At 48.0% G+C, this 18824-nt stretch overlaps 1 protein-coding gene across 16 annotated transcripts in view; it reads right to left on the bottom strand.

Moving 5' to 3' along the window:
- The window catches only part of CADPS (calcium dependent secretion activator), a 206313-nt gene extending 193366 nt beyond the window's left edge, over positions 1-12947 (bottom strand). For all 16 annotated transcript variants that reach the window (XM_086846973.1, XM_086846974.1, XM_086846981.1 and 13 more), the window contains exon 1: positions 12552-12947. In XM_086846973.1, coding sequence (XP_086703099.1) covers positions 12552-12932 — 381 coding nt within the window. In that variant the 5' untranslated portion in view covers positions 12933-12947. The remainder of the gene's footprint in view (positions 1-12551) is intronic.
- Positions 12948-18824: the final 5877 nt, after the last annotated feature.

The following is an 18824-nucleotide window of genomic DNA, read 5'->3' as shown; positions in this document are numbered from 1 at the left end:
ACAAGGAACCTGAAACAGCAAACTCCCACTGAAACCAAGGAGCTCCAGGCTGCTTCAGTTCAGTAATTTTCTTGTTGACTAACAAGCCCTCACACTCAGCCAGAGCCCACAGATGAGGCTGCCAGCCTAGAGTAACGCTGCACAGCCCATGTCACAAGTGCCACCACCTCGGAGGCTGAGACCAGCAGGCAGCTGGATGCTGGCTCCCAGCATGGAGCACTCACCTGTCCTCAGCCCCAAGCCACAGAGCACTGCAGACACTGAGCTCAGCCCTCCCTGAGCAGACACCGTGCTTAGCAGACATGCTAAAGTTGCTGATGGCAAGTTCTGACCATAAATCACCTATAGGGTGAGAAGGCTTTCGACACAGTTTTACATAAGACATTAGTTCCTGTGTTCAATATGAATGCTGGGGGATCTGAGTGGCAGGGCTGCACACAGCAAGTAAGCATGTTGGAACATAAGAAGTGCTGAAAGGGGAGGCACAGATGGGTATTAAGACCAGTTTCATTCATTGTATATATCACGGACGTGGAAGAACAAACATCAAACACCGTGATTACATTTACTGATGATTCAGATTTGTGTGGGCTCCTCAATACACAAGAGGAGGGCAATAAAGTCCTGGACAACTGTGAGCAAGCAAGCACCTCGGGGGATAATTAAATTAATCTGAGCTATGGAAATGCCACACAACAAGGCTAAAACATAAAGCAAACAACATTGTAAAGGACTTTGCACTCAAGAAAGTGTACGAGACAAACACAGGCTTGTCTCCAGTGACCCACCAGGGTGCCAGGTGCTGTACAAGCCCATCAGGTGAAAACTGGTACAGGATATACACGAAGCTCTAAAAAAAACCAATCTCAGTGATACCAGTTGTATGCACCCCCAGCCCAAGAGGCTGCATCTCTAGAGAAGGCCCTTGTCTCAAGGGGACCACTGATGACACAGCAGCTCTGGGGCCACCCTGGCAAAACAAACCCATGCAGGGCAACCCAGGCCACGGCAGCTGCCTTACCAATTCCCAGTCCCCATTACCAGCTGCTCCCCAGACTCCTGACAGTCGCTCCCCATTTGGAAATCATGTACTTGCTCCTAACTGCCTGGGCAGCCTCACCACGCTCAACAGCCCTGTCTGATGCAAGACAGCTGCCCCAGAGACACTGAGGCATCTGCCCTGAGCCACCCTGCCCAGCAAAGGGATCAGTGGCAGGGTATCACAGCAGGCACAGAGCTCTTCCAGGAGACAGCTCCCAAGAGCATGTCAGACCAAGACAAGGGAACACAGCATCTGGAGAAGCAACACAAGCGAGGACATGGGAGAAGTCAAAAAGTGGCAGAGCTGCCCAAGGCCCTGGAGGCATGAAGATGTTAAATTTGATGACGTTGAGGAAAGGAGCCAAAGGAGGAATAAATAGAGCTAATGAGAACACAAGGCATGAGCATTCAAAAACCTTTAGCACACTACAAACAGCAATAAAAAGGCAATTAGAATTCCGAGATGCATGGAGGGTAATTGCATGCACTATAAATAGGTGGTGGGAAGACTGTCCTGCTCAGCAGGATCTGATTCACTTTTGGGGTGACTTCTGTGCAGAAAGGACTATTTTGGCATGCAACAGAAGCTGAGGGAAGGGAGTTTACAGAGAGATGAAATTACAGGAAGAATTTCTATCACTCACATCCTGCTGCATGAAATATGTACCAAGCAGGAGCTTTGCCACAGAGGCTTCAGAGGTCAGAGGCTTTGAGGAACTCCAAATATAAGTTCAGCAGCAGGGATGCAATGCAGCCTTAGAAGGAAACACACATTTTATATCAGCCAGCAATGTGTATGGCACAGGAGTCCAGGCACTTCTGTGGCTTTCCTCGTTGATGGAAAAATCTAACAATGCCCATGCAGACCATGTCCTGCTCAGTTCATAACCTTTGCACAAGCACTTGTAACAGCACTTACAAACAAACAAAACCAGAAGTTTAAAAGTGTAATTCAAGTGTCAAATTCACTTCTTCCATCCTCCATCATGCCTCTGGCGTGATCCACTGCTCTGCTCATTTCAATCTCCCTTCCCAGGCTGGTGTAACCCTCGAGGAGTTGCCCATGGCTCAGCCATGCAGGCTCACGGGAGCTGGTACAAGCAACCAGCTCACTGTTTAAAAAACAGGCTCTCTTGATGCCATTCCCTGCCCAGTCTTCCCTCCCTACACCAGTTAGGCTGGAACAAGAGCACAAACTGCTGCTCTCCCTGCTGGGCGTGTGGCTCAGGTTGTGTGGGAATGTGCCATGAGAGATTCTGGGAAAGAAGTAGCCCTTGGAGTAGATAAAACCCATGAGACCACAGCTGGGTAGGGTCTTTGCAGAATTACAACCAACATCTTTCAGAGTAGAAGGTACCACTAAAGTCCAGGAGCCCATAAACAAGCAGAAATCATATCAGGCTGAGCCTTGGCCAACATAATCCACCACTGCATGATCAACTCAAGTCTTTTGAGGATACCAGCTCTCTCTTGAGACAGCTAGAGGCTAGAAGAGTATTACTCCCCATCACCATAGCCTGGGCATACCTGATGCAGAGAAAATGGGAGATGGAGAAGGAAAACACAGCCATACCTGAGAACTGCCAGCAATCCCTCCTCTCTGCCCCAGCTCCTTCACAGGTACCCTTCCAGAGGAGGAAAGTTTGCAGACTAAAACACCAAACACTTGATAAAGGGAGGGAGCAAAGCTGAAACCAACTCCAAACTCCCTCAGACAGGCCTCATGCCCTTACCAGCTCCCTGTTCTTTCCCACTGCAGAGCATCAGCATCAATTCATGTTTGCAAGCTGCTCTGTCCTCACAAATGACTGAGCACACACAAAGTCTCTGCAGTCCTACCTCCAGCTAACTCTTTGCTATGCACCAAGAACCAGCCCCATGCAGCTCAGAACATCCCCAGATAACATCAGCAGATGGTTTCTGCCTAGAGGTCTCAGTGGCAGAGGGTGGTCTGCAGAGCCAGGGTGGGAGGCACAGTGCTGGTTCTTGCAGTGTGCACCACAGTCAGGTCATGCAGCCTCGCCTGTGGCTGAAGATGTTCTGGCTGTGGCCTGCCTTCCCCCCTGCACTGTCACCATGCAGGTAGCAAGGCAGCTGGCTCCTGCTGCGTCACCCCATTAGCTTCCTCCCGAGGCAGAGACGAGTCTGTCATCTCTGGTTGCAAGAAGAATGGGAGCAGTCTGCTAGGAGGGAAGAAGTCTAGTGGTGGAAACAATAAAAGCAAACTCGTCATATGCAACACGCAAAGCATGTGTGCCTTCTTGCTCAATTAGGAAAAGGTATTTGACATCTTAGAAGAAAACTGCCTTTTGCTTGATGTTCTGCTTATGTGATATGATCACCTTCCAGCTGCCTAAATCATCTGCTGCTGAGGTGTGGGAGGAGCTGACCCCCTGCAACAGCACATCAGGTGAAGTGAAACCAGCTCCTTGCAAAAACCATCTCCTTGCTGCCCCTGGCAGCATCAGCAGCAGTCCAACAGAACTTCTGGATGGCTGCAACTTATTGTTCCCAAATCATTCAGTATTTTCTGTGCCTTAAACACAACACCTGAATGCTCCTTCCTTCCTAGCCCACACCCATCAGACAGGGACACCTGAGGGGAGTGCTGAATGGAACAAAGGTTGTATCTGGCTGGCTGTTCATGGAGAAGCTTCTCCCTTTCACAGCCACTTGTACCAGCCACATGTCAAGGCGTGCCAGAGCAAGTCCAGAATTTTCTTCCCAAAGTGTCTTTGCAGTATCTAGGTTCACTTGGCCAACTGGCTGGACAGGGCTCCTCCGAATCACTCCTTGGGATAAGAGTTTGTTTCCAAGCAAAGCACCAGCTGGAACTCAGATGGGCAGGTGCCTTCTTGTAGAACCAACATCAGTGAGCACGGAGCTGTATTTAGGAGTACTGGTCTATTTTCCTCTAACACCAAGTCCCTTTATCTCACCAGGATGCCACCAGCCAGGCACCTTGTCCTCTCCAGTGCCAGCCAGAGACAGCATCTTGGCTGTGACCCTCCAGGCTCTGAAATGACCCTCATGCACACACCCATGACCCTACCAACAAAAGCAAATCACTGTTCCTGAGGGATCTGAGGAAAGCATGAGGCTGCTCCTTTGTGATGGGGAGGTGGGGAAAAACTTGTGGGTTGTGGTCACACGTTGTGAGGCTTAAAGCAGCAAAATCCTTCAACAGGGTTGAAGCCTTCTGCACCTCAAGGCAATGCCAACTTAGCATCATGTGCCTTGGTAACTTAACAAATTCCCCAGGAAAGGGAGAATGGCATCCTACAGGAGCCAGCCAGCCCCACAACCTCATTGATTGAAAGCACACACTGCAACTAACAGACATCGGTGGCTGCTACAAATTTAAAGGATATGCAAACTTCCCCTGCCATCCTCTCCAGCTCAATGGGTTCTCAGGATCAAATGCAAATGCTAAAAATCAAATTCAAATGGTAGAGCAGACACCTCTCTTTACAAAGCAACCTGTGAGACTGTTTCAACAAGACAATTATTAAAAATTAGCTTTTTCTATCAGTAGTCCCTCAAGGTGTGTTCTTGGAAAACAGCCTTTCCTCCCTATTACTGTCCTCCCCTGTGCCAGACATGCAATTGAGAATCAAATCATCCCCTTTTATCCCTGCTCCAAGAGATTGAACTGAGCCTGTGTGCACAGTGCTGCAGCTTCTCTGGATACAAGACCCCTTTCTCCTGCAGAAGTACATCAGGCAACCACAACACCCTAAACAAGTACTTCTTTTCCACTGCCAAAAAATTTATTACATTTTTCCCCCCCAAAATTCTTCACCTGGCTGAAGGCATACATCGAGAGATAGACTTGCAGGGCCAGGCTCACTCTGCTCCATGCTGGTACAGGATCAGATCCAGTTCATAAACACTAATCCTAAATCATCAAATGTGGATCTAAATCCCACCTCAAAAAGGGGGCAGAAGGTGGTCTGCAGAGCGTCTACAGACAAAGCTAAATTTGATGACTCTTCATTTTAGAAATTCTAAAAGCACCCTGTCCTTGTGTGAATGTCACCCTAATTTAGCACAGGAGATCACAAAAGGCCAGTGCTGGACCATCAGCCTGTTTGTCAGGGCATTACACAGATGTATTGTGGCATCAGCCCAAAGTCCTACCAAAGTCAATGGGGTTCTTTCAAGATTTGCACACCGCATCACCAATCCCCAAAGACAAACACCACAGCACCGTCACTAAAAAATCCACCCTTCTGGCCTGGAAAAACATGACTACATCTAGATTTCATTAAGTTTCTTCATCAAATATTAACATTTAGGTATGGGGAGACACCCATGAGGGTCACCATATACCTGACACTACTAAAAGGCCAAGCTCCCAACCTTACTGTGAAGTAGACAGACAGGTTTTGAACTATGACAACTACAAACACAGCATCACTTACCCCAAGCTCAATAAATATTTGCATGACACTTTGACTCAGGTGTTTAAATTCTAGAAAATGTCTGACTTTATCAGCCTGAATCACAGACAAACAATACCAAATATTATCACTAAAAGCACCTTTTCAAACAATTTCAAAAGGTTAACATCAAATGCTCCGTGACTGTACTTTATGTCCTGTTTTAAGAACACAATTCAGAGGAAAACTTAGCTGAAGTAACCCAAATATCCTCTACCCACAAATAACAAGTGCCAGGTTAGGATGCTCTATGTATTTTTGTCAGTATCTACAAGGTAATGACACAGGAGAACTCCCCAGGAACCTTCCCTCTCTTGCATCTCCCCTCTCCCACACTCATGAAGAGGCAGCTGGACCCTATTGCTGGACCTTGGAGCATGCCCTTCAGGAAGGGTGGCCCAATTCTGACCCCTGGGAGCTGGTGGTGCCACTTGCACAAGGAGCATCCAGGGTGAGCAGATAATTCTGATTGTCCTGCCATGCCTGCACCACTCTCTAAAAGAGCTGGGCAGGGAGGTGGCCCCTTCCCTTGGACCTCACCCTGCTCTATTTCCAGGAAGGGAAGACCTTTAAGGGGCCATCCATCAAATCCCACCCACCCTCCTGGGTGACAAATGGAGAAGAGCCACTCACCACCAGCAGAAGTCCCTTTGTCTGCTGTTTTAAGGGAACTCTACTGTTTTAATTAGAGTTAATTCTCAAAGACACACTAAAATATGTGATTTCTAGAGATCATTTTGTAGGTACAACCCTGGTGCTGCTGGATACACATCAATACCCTCCAAGCAACAGCTTTATTGATCATACTGAATTGATTGGTCTTAATATACTGATCAAGTTTACATAATGAAATAGAAACAGGGTATTTACCTTGTAGCACTCTGGACTACAGCACTGGCAGTAGCTCTGGACCTTATATACATACACTGCTAGTAGCAGAGTGTTAAAGGCTGGGCTGCTCCTGCTACATAAGCTAAAAACAAATTAAATATTTCTCCAGCTAACAAAAAACTTCCATAGGTAAATGACTTGCTGACCACTTTCCACATAGGTAAATGGAGAGTAAGTGACTCACCATTTAGCAGAAGAAATTACAAGTTGTGCAAGAGGCAAAGTGCTTTGGGGAGAGTGTCTAGACTATGCAAAGCAAGGCCATAAATTATGCCTTTTGAAACAATGGGCTGTAGCAGAGCTTGGAGCTGCATGAACTGATAAATCTTCTCCACTCTTAGTTCGTAACATCTCTGGCCCAAGAGGTGCCACCCACAATAATTGAAATGTCAGGCTATGGGTCAAGAGTACAAAGTTTTACAACAGCTAAAGACCAAGCTCACAGCCTATTTAATTACCCACTTCACAATCCAATAAACTGCAAATATATAAATAGCCAAAATATTACAAATATTTAATATCTCCTAGAATTAAATTAAGATAAGGCACTGGAAAAATAAATTATAAGGGTTTTAACTGAAAACAACCGTTTTCTGCAGATTCTAGACAATATGAGCACAGTAACCACATTCTGCACTCCACAATGCTATGCAGCACAGCATCTCAGATGTGTCAGGCCTTCCTTGCCATGGTGATGCTCTTCACACAGGTTCACCTTCACTTCAGGGCTGGCACAGAGCTGGGGACAGCCCCAGACCACACACACAGCTCTCATTTGATGGTGGCACTGGCCTGTGCCTACATTAAGCCAATAAGTGGTGAAGCCAGCCCCTCACTACCCTTCCAGGTTTGTACAGGCATAGCACGGATAATTATCCTGCAAGCTTTGCTGCAGCAGAACTGTGCATGAGGTCCGGCTCATGCTTGAGAACTGCCTGGACCTTGCATCTACTTCTTAAACAGCACTAAACAGCAACTGAGGGACAGACAAGAAACAAGCAGAGCATCGTCTTTAACTCTCCTGCCCTGCAGAGCTGAGGAAAACAAAAATCTCCAAGGGTTTCTTGGGACCAGCAGAGCCGAATCTGAGCACAAAAACAAATTCCTCTGGCAGAAAGCTGCTAAAACAAGTCCCAACACCGGCTGACTTCAGGGTCTGTCCCAGAAGAACAATGTGTTGGTTTTATGAGAGAACTTGTGTAAGTATAGCATGAGAGTAACAATCCAACCCATGATAAGGAAGAAATACGTGGTTATTTGGAAGGCTGCACTAGCTTTGCTATGTCCAAGCTGTTGTGTCCCTGCTGAAATGGCAGGAATTGCAGTATTTTAAGATGCACTGTAACCAATATAACAGCTTCTGACCTCTCACACCTGTTCTGCATTAAGCATTGTGCTTAAATCAATCACCATTCAGCGAAGCATAAGCTTAAGCGCTTTGCTGAATTTGACTGAGAATTTTGCTAATGCACCTGACGTCATCCCACAGGCTTACACAGGAACCCAAATCATGAGCCACTTCTCCCAGGAGTAGCCCTGGTAATCTGCAACAAATCTGGAACTTTTTTCATCCCACATTTATCCCACTGGGAACTGATTTACTCTCCTGCCTGCCTCCTTCCATGTTCTGCAGGAAGGAAAGCGGGCAACTGCAACAATGTCCGACCTAATGTGCTCTCCACATTTTATCCCCTAAAAAGTTCTTCCTGCTGCCCCTTTCCCAACAAATGTTTCTAGTTAATGCTATTTTGAAGGAGCAAACACGGATTCCAGGGCTGTGCTTCCAGCCTTTTGACTGCCGTGCTGCAGAGATATTTAGCAAGAGGTACAACCAACATCCAAGGATGCTTGGTTTGCATCACTACAGACACACACCTTGTCCAGCATCCCTGGTCTGCTGGCTGAGCTCTCTTCCCAAAGGCTTCAGACAGATGGGATCAAGTGGGAAGAGGCACCAAGCACAGCTGGTCGTCTCAACTCTACTTCCAACTAATCAGCATGAGCTAGAGAAAAGACCACACACATCCTGGGCAAGCAATTACCAAGCTCAGAGCCATCTGCAGTAATAAAACACGTTGTTCTGAGAGCCACAGAGCTGGCAAAGCCACTTTCCTCCTGAGCTGCATCATGAGGCTGGAGCCTTCCATGTCCAGCAATATTGTAAGCTCTGATGGGAGTTTTTCCTCCACATTGAGTAGGTTCCTCTCCCAGACTCCTCAGTGTCTAGTAAAGGCTGCCCACACACTGCACCTTCCTCTGATCTGGGGTAGAAGATAAAAATGAAATCTCCTTATTTTCACCAAGTTTTACAGGGATGAGTATCTTGCAGACCACTCTGCATCTCAAATGTGTCTGGAATTCAGTGGTGGCTTAAAAAAGAAACCTAAGAGAGAAGTAAGACAGCATGGGCAGGTATCTAACAAGCCTTTTTTCTTTTCCCTTAGGAAATACTGCCAGAAAGATGTAAATAAAAGAACTTACAGGTAGACATCGCAGATGTGTAGTTACTCCAGTGGAGCCTTACCCCATAAAAATCAAAATAAACCCAAAGCAGAGGTGTAGACCTGAACACACTGATATAAAAAACAGTTTTTCTTCTGTTGCTGAAATTTCTAGGGTGTCAGGATCAGAAAAATACCAGTTCTGAGTGGCATCTGCTTAAATTCATCTGGAAATCTGAAACAGTTTGCTGCAGGTGTAAACAAGCAGTGCTGTAATGCCCACATGAAGTAAATACCCAGCTACACCATCCATTCACACTTTGCTGCTGCTCTCTTCACTCTCATATACATTCTAATTTATCAAACAGCAGGTAATTACCATTGTGGTGCAACAGCACCTTAACTACACAGTTCCCTTTGTTCCAGGGTGGTTCATGGGTGATGCAGAACACCAGGCTGCATTTTCCAGCTCCAAAGCACTACACCTGTGCGTGTGGCTACACGAGTGGTGCCCGCTGTGTCTGTGCACTCACAGCACTGGAACACACGGCCCCCGGGGCACCAGCCAGCTCTGACACAGCAGCACTGCAGGACCAAGGAGGGAGGATTGCACACCTCAGAGGAGGTATCACAGGGATCTACAGCCCCGGCAAGAACTTCAGTGCTGCGGCCACAACAAAATCAACTCTTTCTTAACTGAGGAAATTGCAACGGTGAAGCTGCCCGGGCTCGGGGAGCCTGGCAGGGGCTGACTGCAACACAGCCCATCTCAGCTGCAGTCTTCCAGCTGTGGTGGGGAGGGCTGGCCCAGCCAGGAAACCACTCTGCAGGGCAACAGCTTCACTGCCTCACCTGCAAAGCCATGGTGACCTGTCTGGGCTGTGCTCGAGGTTACAGCATCTCCCGTTCTACAGGGGAGAGCTGCGAGCCAGGTAAAGCCAAACCTCATCCTTCTTCTTCCAGCACTGGGCAGAACCTGAGCAGCGCTGGGGACAGGTCCCCAGCACTCACTGCTGCACAGCTCTGCCCAGACACCTCTGTGGTGGCACCTCCCTGCCATGGGTGTGGGGCCTGAGCAGCCTGGCGTGAAGCTAGTCCCCTCACCTGGGCAGAGCCCCAGTGGGGCTCCCAGACACCCTGTCCTGTCCATGGGCAGTGGGGCAGGTTCTGGTCCTGGCATCTCCTCGGGCCCGCATGTCCAGTGGATCGAGCAGCACCTTCTGCAGCCTGTCCAGCACCACTGGGAGAGGAGGGAGTGTGGTCCTGCACACCAGCCTGGAGACTGCAAATGACAATGCCTAGGGATCTTCTGCTCCCTATTTCTTCAAGAATGAAACAATTCCCTGGCAAACTGCAGACCGTGAGGGTGGAGAGGCAAATGGCACATGGGAAAGGAAGCAGTTTACCCCTCTTCTGTTGAGCAAACTGACCCAAGAGCCCCCATTAGAGCAGAACCAAAATCCAGTTTTCTCTCACGTTTCCCCTAAGAAGCAAAATGCATTTGCTCCAGTCTGGTGAGTCCTGAGCACCTGATACTTTTATCATTACTGAAGACCCAACCACTACATTGCAACTGAAGCTCGGTGCTCAAGCGGGATCAAATCCTGCACCTTCACCCTCTGGTCCCCCCCCAGCCAGAGAAGGAAGGGTGCACCTTCCCAGAGGGATGTGTCAGGAAAGCAAAGCAGAGGAGCACATGAAGTTCAACAACAAACTCCAGGTTCTGGTAGTCCTTTAACTGACTTCAACAGAAGTCGTGGCTAAGAAAAAAAGGCAGGGATCTACTCCCAGCATGACAACTGAATGTAGGGATATAGAGAAGACAAAAAACCAGAATTAATTCACCTTTTAAAGGGCAAATTAAATTTTACATGTGTTATCATGGTAAATTTAGCTTTCCCAATTCCATTCCACTGCTAAGTTTGAGGGGAGATGGTCATCCTCCAAGACACACCTATTTTAGCTATGTTAATAAGCCAGAAATGTTTCCCTATGTTCATTTCACAGAGAATGGATTATTTCCTCCCAAGATGCTATATAACTTCCACATACCCTTGAGTATTGCTGCCATTTTGTATTTTTTCTCATTACTCCTCCTTTCTTTGTTTCACCTGCACTTTATTCCCCACCTTTTCCTTCACCTTCTCTTGTCCTTTCACAATGCACTGTTTTGATTTTAGTGACTATAAACTGTCCTTCCCAGCCACTCTGAACTGCTAAGGTGCTGCGTGCTCCTTTGGATAAACTACTTGACAATTTCAGTTCACTTTCATGTGAGAAACAGTTGCAGGGCTTACTAGGTTTTATTTCAGTGAAACTAACAAACACGTAACTTTCATCATCTTTCCCTAACACAAAGAAGTTGCACAGCAAACAAAAGCCAAAACTACTTTGGAAATTCACAATCTGTTGAAAAGCATTGTAGGCAAAAAGAACAAATAAAAGAAACTCCAAACCTGGCTATAATTTCAGCTGTGTACTTTGTTCAGCAAACAAAAGCAGATCATTCAACCTTCCAGCAACAGATTGTCCTATATTGCCTTTAAACTACATGATACAGTACGGATACACTTTCCTACCTCCGTATGTTGCAATGACTAATAATAGTCCTGTGGTGTAGCAGAACTGAATGTCGTTTGCATCACTACATCCAGAAGTCTGCCTGAATTGTAAAGGTCATTTGTGAACACAGAACAGTACCAAGGCTAAAACTGCAGTCTAAGAAACTCAACCGAAAATGGTGACAAAAAGTCAGCCAGCTGTTTCAGAGAGCTAAATTACATCACACAACCAACTCTGTCTGGCATAAGGAAAAAGTTGGCTGTGTTTGACTGAAAGATGCCCGAATCCAGAGGCAGAAGAAACTTAATTTCTGCCCTGGCCCACAAGCTAGTGCCTCAGAGGAGAAACAAGCTCCAAGACAGCTCCTGGTGATGGGGAGTCCAGGTGAAGCTCCTGCCCAGCTGCCTGGAGCAGCACGCGGCCCTGCCGTGGTGGCACACTTGGGGAGGAAGAGTCAAGACTGGGACACAGACTTCATCGCAAACCTCTGCTGATGTATTTTGCCAGGAAGCTGGTCTTGGGGAGCTCACCACACATAAACACTTGCAAGAAGTTGAAATGAGACTCAGCAACTCCCCAAGTCAGTGCCAGCACTCCCAGTTAAACAAACTTTGCAGTAAGCACGGAGTTGTGGAATCTCTTTGAAGGAGGCAACAGCACATGCCTGGTGTTTTCCAGCAATATAACCCTTCTCTCTCCTTTTGACAACCTTCAAATGGCCAACATCCCAAACTTCCCGAATCCCGATGTTGCGTAACTAGAAGCAACGATGTATGTCACCGCGCCGGCTCTGTGTGGGAGACCGTGTCGGGGAGTGACAAGGGTGACAAGGGGTCAGGGGGCTTCTGCGAGCCCCGGGACAGGGCTGCTGCCAGCAAGCCGCACCACGTGGGCCCAAGGTGCCCTGTGCCGGGAGTGCCCTTGGGGTGCCCGGGGAGCTGCAGGCCTGGGGAGCAGCAGGAGAGGCGAGGAACGGGCAGGGAAGCGGACAGAGGGGGTATCTAGAGGAGCGTGCGGAGGGGTAAGTCAACAGCGGGTAGGTAAGAAGGGGGCAGGCAGGTGGGTGGATGGCAGGGGCAGGCAGGGAGCAGCCAAAGGTGGGTGATAGAGAGGAGAGGCAGGGCCTGGCCGGCAGGGCAGAGCCGGGCAGCGCAGGGCAGCGCACGGCCGGTACCTTCTGCTGCCGGCGGGCCATGTCGGTGGGCTGCTTGGCATTGAAGGGGTAGGCGATGCAGCGCATGACGAAGACGTAGAGCTGCAGCTTCTTCTTCCTCTCCTCCTCCTCCCGCTGCAGCCGCTCCAGCTCGTCCTTCTCCTTCTCGCTGGCCACCGAGGGGCTGGGGCTGGCGGGCCGCGCCGCGCTGCTGCCGCGCCCGCCGGGCTGCAGCCCCCCAGCGCTCCCGCCGCCGCCGGAGCCGCCGCCACCGCCGCCGCCCGGGCCCTCGCCGGGGCGGCTGGGCGAGAGCCGCGCCGCGGCGGGCGCCAGCGGCTCCTTGCCGCTCTCCTCCTCCACCAGCTCCTCCGACTCCTCCTCGCTGGACGACGGGTCCAACATCGCGGCGGCGACGGCTGGGCTCGGCCGGGCGAGCTCTGGACTGCGCTGGGCTGCGCTCCGCTCGGCGCAGCCGTGTCCGTGCCCGGCTCCGCGCGCCGCCGCGCCCGCGCGCGCCCCCGCCCCGGCCCGCCCCGCTCGGCCCCGCCCCGGCCCGCCCCGCCCCGCCCCGTGCGCGCGGGCGCTGGCCGCGGTGCTGCACGCGCCGGCCGAGGGGAGCGAGCGCCGAGCGGGCCCCGCGCATGCCCGGTGGGAGCCGGGCCTCCGCCATGACCGCGGGGGTCGGGGCGGTGCGGGGTGAGGGCCCGGCCGGGGCGTGTGCCCGCGGTGTCCCCGCAGCCCCACACAGGCATCGCGGTGTTCTCCGTGTCCCCACAGCCCCACGCAGACACCGCTGTGCCCGTGGTGTACCCACAGCACTGTCCCTCCGAACGTCCGCAACCACACACAGACCCTGCTGTGTCTTCAGTGTCCCCCTGGACACCAGTGTCCCTGCTGTGCCCCCACAGCCCCACACAGACATTACTGTGTCCCCACAGCAGCCTGAACCACACAAATCCCCACAGACTTCAGGCTCGCAGTATTTGTTTTCCACCAAGCAGTTCTTCTTGCACCTCAGTGCATCTAAAAGTCTTAATCGAAAAGTGATATCGCTGATACGTTTCATCCAAGTCACTAATTATTACACATATCATGATATCGTGGTGTACTGCTATGAAGATTACCTGGGGCAAGCTGAGGACTTCAGGAGATGCTCTTAGGATGAGTCAGTGAAGGCATCGTGTGCTCAATGGTTTAATTTTTGGTGATTTTCACATCTGATTGAGACTTCATTTACATGTATTTTGTGTATTTGTGGTCGATGGGTGTTTTCAAGGTGTGTTTTTTCTTCTCAATTAGCAGTGCTTCTTTTTTAAATGTCAAAATACCTGTCACCTGTTAATTCATGTTAATAAATATTTAGGGAGAATAGATAAACATTGGCTCATGGTAATGGGGCTGTGAGAATAGCTTGCGGGAGAGGAGATAGGCGCTGCTTCTTACAATGTGTTCCAACATTTTCACAACAGCTGGGCTTTCTGAGCTTCTTGCCTACTTCTAATTAAAAGCTTAGTGTAGCAGATGACTCTGGAAAAGCTTCTGAGTCCTACATTTCCAAAAGCCATGAGAAGTGGCTGAAAAATTGGTGTAGAGAGCGAAAAATGTCTTTCTCCATTTCCATCAGCCTTATCTGCTACAGCACCACCTTGCCATGGTGCGTGTCCTGTGAGCAATGTGGGAAGACCTGAGCATGACAGACTCTCTGTGGGGAAGAGCAAAATTGTAAAGTTCCCACAAACAGTTTTCCATGTGCTTTGCACTGAAAGGAGCTGTCCAAGCTGAAGTTAGGAAGAGATTTTTCAGCCCCTCTCAACCTTTCTCAGTATCATTTAATTTCATGCCTCCTTATTTATTTTTTCCCAGACAAACAACTGGAAGAACCATGATATCACTGCTGTGATGCAAATAACCCTGCTCAGCCAAGGTGTGTAGTTGTGCTGCCAGTCCCTTGCTAGGGAACAGGTCATACAGCACCTGCTAGTGCCATTTGTCCCCTAACATTTCTAATGCAAGGATAACTACCACCAGGGTGATGGGATGTCTCAAAAGTCTCTTCCACAGCAAAGTTCTCTTGGTTTTTCACTTGTCTTTTAGTTTTGCATTTCCTTCTTTTGACTTTTTTTTTCCATTCTTTTGATGCCATTTTTATAGTATCCATGAGAACAAAACCCTTGTCCTGAGTCCTGTTGGGTGAACTGTGAAAGCAGAAAAATTTGAATAAATTCCATCAGTGCCTATGATGATATTATCTATAGGTGATCACACAACAAAGGAGAAAGTAGAAGTCTTTGGGATTTTCAAGAAAGAAATGCCATTTGTTGTATAGGAGAATGGAAAAAAAAAAAATCTGTGACATGAGGCTGCAGATGCTCTCCCTCATAGTTGAGGAGGCAGATGTTCAGAAGCTGCAGCTGTCTTCCCTCTCCTGGACAACATAGCAACAAAGCTCTCTTAGATGATCAGAGGAAAATTGCACCATTTTTTATGAAAGGTTTTCTTTCTGTGGTGATTGCTCTGATTGTTGAGGTAACTCTGCAGAGGTGGATTCACTAGAGGAAAGCAGCTGAGGATGACAGAAATAACTTTTGCTGGTAGGAGCATCACAGACATTGAGTATCTGACTGTAAAGACAGATTGACTTTTCTGACGGATTGTCAGAAAAGATTCCTTTAATTAATTGACGTAAAATAGATACAACCACCAAAAAAAAAAAATAGGCATGTTCTTTTTTTAAGAACCTTCAGAATTATATTTATCCTTTAGTGGGTGAGATTTGGCTCCCTAGAGAACTTTGAACTTGGTTATGTTTTGAAAGGCCTGGCTGAATATTGAGGTATAGTTCATCTGGAAGTTCTACTGGTCCAGAGAAGCAGGGACACATCACAGTCAATGTGATCAACACTTTATTTCCTTAACTCACACAGCCATGATTCCACACTTGACTGTGTTTGAATGTACAATTACAACATTCATGATTTTTACTGAGTAAAGGAAAGAATCAGGTCAAAAAGTTCTCAGGCCTCCTGCTTTCTCTTTCCAAATGCCTTATTTGTCCAGAGAGGTGTATGCAGCTTCTTCTAAAACATCTCTCATTTGCAGTTGTTTGCATCTTAATGCAAGGCAGTCTGTCTGGCATCATGCAGGAAGGGAAGCAGTGGAGTGATTATGAAAATTATATGTGCCTAACTTCCAGTGGTATGATTTCATGGTGGGTGCTTGTGTAATTACCCATCACGAGTGGGTAAATGTAGATAAATAGGAGCATTAGCTAAGTAATTTTTTATGTTATATTGGTTTTTATTGCTGTTTTCTCAGGATGCTTAAAACAAAGGCTCTTTGGGTTAAAAGGATGGCTAATGTTGGATAGTTCATTTTCAAGATGAAACATAACTGCAAAACCCTTGGTCCTTTCTAGCTTATCACTTTGGAATAGGCTCCAGGAGGTTTTAAAAATCTGCCCCTACATATTTGTTCCCAGCATCATGAGTTAATTGCATCTGCTAAAACACTTTCCAGAATAATTACTAAATGAGATCCAAAGTACCTGCATTACCTGCTCTCATGCAAGTTCCAGTAAGAGGCAATACTCACCACGTGGGAATACTCTGCCTCTGTGTCTGCGCCTGTTTACACTACAAACAAGAAGCAGCAAATACACAAACACACATCAATCCCTGCTGAGGGTGAAATGCTTCCCACCTCTTATAGCTGGAGCCACTGCAGCTGAGTAAAGGAGATTCCAGGTGACCTCGTCAGGTATTGAAAGCAAAGTTGGATGAAGAATAGTCAAAGTATTTTGTGAAATGTTTCAATTTGTTTCCACTTTGAACAGTGTAAGAGAGAAGATCCTGCTGATACTAGAAAAATCGCTACTGTAGCGATTGTATCTCCAGTTATTTCCATTATATGGAGGAAATCAGTGTAGATTGTGATTTGTGGAAATGACTGTTAAAAGAAGGAGAGATGAAGCAGAAGCTTTGGCTTTGGGAAGAGACTTCCTGTGTATATGGCACTGGGAGCTGTGACACTGCCTATTCAAGCAAGTGGGCAGGACCCAATGCTTGGGAGAAACCCTCAGAAAGATTGAAAGCAGCCATTTGGGAGAGCTTAACAGAATATCTCCCTCAAGGAGGCTTGCATTTGCATGAAAACCAAATAAACCCACACTCTTTACTAATCCTGGTTAAAGGCCCAAACCAGAATATTTATGAAAGCTGGAAGCAATTAGCACCTTTGTAACATCTATGTGCTCTGATGTCAGGGAGTTGCAGGGACTTCTAGAAGAGGAAAGAGAGTGAGGCCCATCTCTTATGCTGTTTAGTCTCCTCTGAGATTCCTTTCTGCCATGGTATATAACAGAATCGTTAGGGTAGAAAGGACCAGCCATTAACCCAACACCACCCTGTTCATCACTGAATCATGTCCCCGGGGCTACATCCACACACCTTTTGAACACTTCCAGGGATAGTGATTCCATCGCATCCTTGGGCAGCCTGTTCAAATGCCTGACCATGCTTTCAGTGAAGAATTTTTTCCTTAGTATCCACTCTAAACCTCCCCTGGCAGAATGTGAGGTCATTTGCACTGAACATGAGATTTGGAAGCAAAGTGAGAGTGCAGACTTTCACTGCTTCTCCCTGCCAGTCACCCACTGCGTCCTGTAGCTCCTATCCCTATTCCAGCTTGGATGGTACTGTTTTAATGAGCCTGAGATGATTTGCTTTATTTATGCAGTATGCTGGGTATGGATCAGAAAACACCTCTGGAGGGGTGTGCAGGATTCACCCTCACTTTGAGACTGACTGCAGAGCAGCTCCTTATTCTTGACAGGGCTGCCCAGTGCCAGCCCCCCAGCAACCACACGGTGCCTGCTGGCTGCTACTCTCCGTGTTTATAGGAACCCAGCATCAGAGATCATTTGTTCTTCTGACTGTTACCTACTGCAAATTTGGCCCTTTGGCAACATGCCATCAAAACATGAGAAAAGTTTTTGCTTAGAAAAGCAATTTTGCAATACAATTCTGAATTCTGTACAGTATCAGGTGAAAATGAAAGGGAAAAAGGAGGAGAAGGAGGTGGCAAAGACTCTACCTAAAAATATCTTTCAGCTTATAAAGATGAGAAATTTCAGCAGCAACTGAAAGAGGAAGCAGAGGAGCTGCTGAGGGCCAGCCTGTCTTAGGCTGTGCAACAGGTAGTGCCGAGTAAATGGTACCTTCTCCTGAGGACTTGCTGCCATGTCCTTTGGCACATGCTGTGAGGGGCTAGACAGTTTGCACCTTGCAACAGGGCACTTTAAAGAACTGGATAATGGGAGTATGTGAGTGGGCAGGTTCGACCAGCACATCCTTTGATTCAGGCATGAATAGAGTCTGGCTACAGAGTGCCACTAGAAAACACTGCCTCTGGGTAATAACACTCATTTACAGGGTGGAAATAGAAATCCTGGTGTGTCCTAGGCTCCATTTGTTTCACTGTTTCCTAAAATAGCAGAGGAAACAATCCTTGTTTCTTGGTAACAGCATTATATGGATTTCTGTGTCTCCCAAACAGAGTGGCTTAAACTGGTGCTCTTTTCACCTGTTCACGCACACTCAGCTAATATTTACTTTGGGATCCTGGCTGCACCAGAGCTGTGGCAGAAGCAAAGCAGGGGCCAGCCAGAGCTGCTGGCTTACTTAATCCTTGACATCAGGGAAGTGTGAGATGGGGAAAGGAGGCACCGTGGGACACACAGCCTCTGCAGCTGCAGATGGTGCAAGAGCTGGGGCGTCACTGCTTCAGTTCAGCATTTCTCTTATCAGTGCTCAGCCTGCTCCTTGCCCTGCACACAGAGTATTTACAGCCCTGAAATATCAAGGGTAAGCAAGTTTCCTTTCTTCAGCAAACTGACACCTGAAAGGGAACCTTCCAGCCAGATGAGGGTCTGTGTCTCACAGTGGGACCAGTCATCTGTGTCCTGTGCAGTGGTAACTGCCCACTGGGGCCTGGCAGAGCATTGAAGAAATGGAGTTCCCCTCTCTACCTGCACTGCTGGAAAACTGCAGTTTGCAATAAGATAACCTCCTAATCTATTTCTGGATAGTATATTTGAAGGTGCTTTGGAAAGGCTTTTCAGCCCCTTGAAAAAGTCTGTTGAGCCATCATTTTCTCTCTCTTCTCCCTCCTTTGCAGGTGCCAGGTTCTGCTCTCCAGGCCTGATTAGCATCTGCAGGAAAATGAGACTTTCCACAGCATCCAGGTTCTGGAGTCAGAAATAGCCCTGTGTGCTGAGGTAGGAGTGCTTATTCCACC

The sequence above is a fragment of the Cyanistes caeruleus genome, chromosome 11, assembly GCF_971803275.1.
Source record: "Cyanistes caeruleus chromosome 11, bCyaCae1.hap1.1, whole genome shotgun sequence".
Taxonomy (NCBI): Eukaryota; Metazoa; Chordata; class Aves; order Passeriformes; family Paridae; genus Cyanistes; species Cyanistes caeruleus.
Note: the sequence above shows the minus strand (reverse complement) of the source record. Positions and strands in the feature narration are given on the sequence as shown.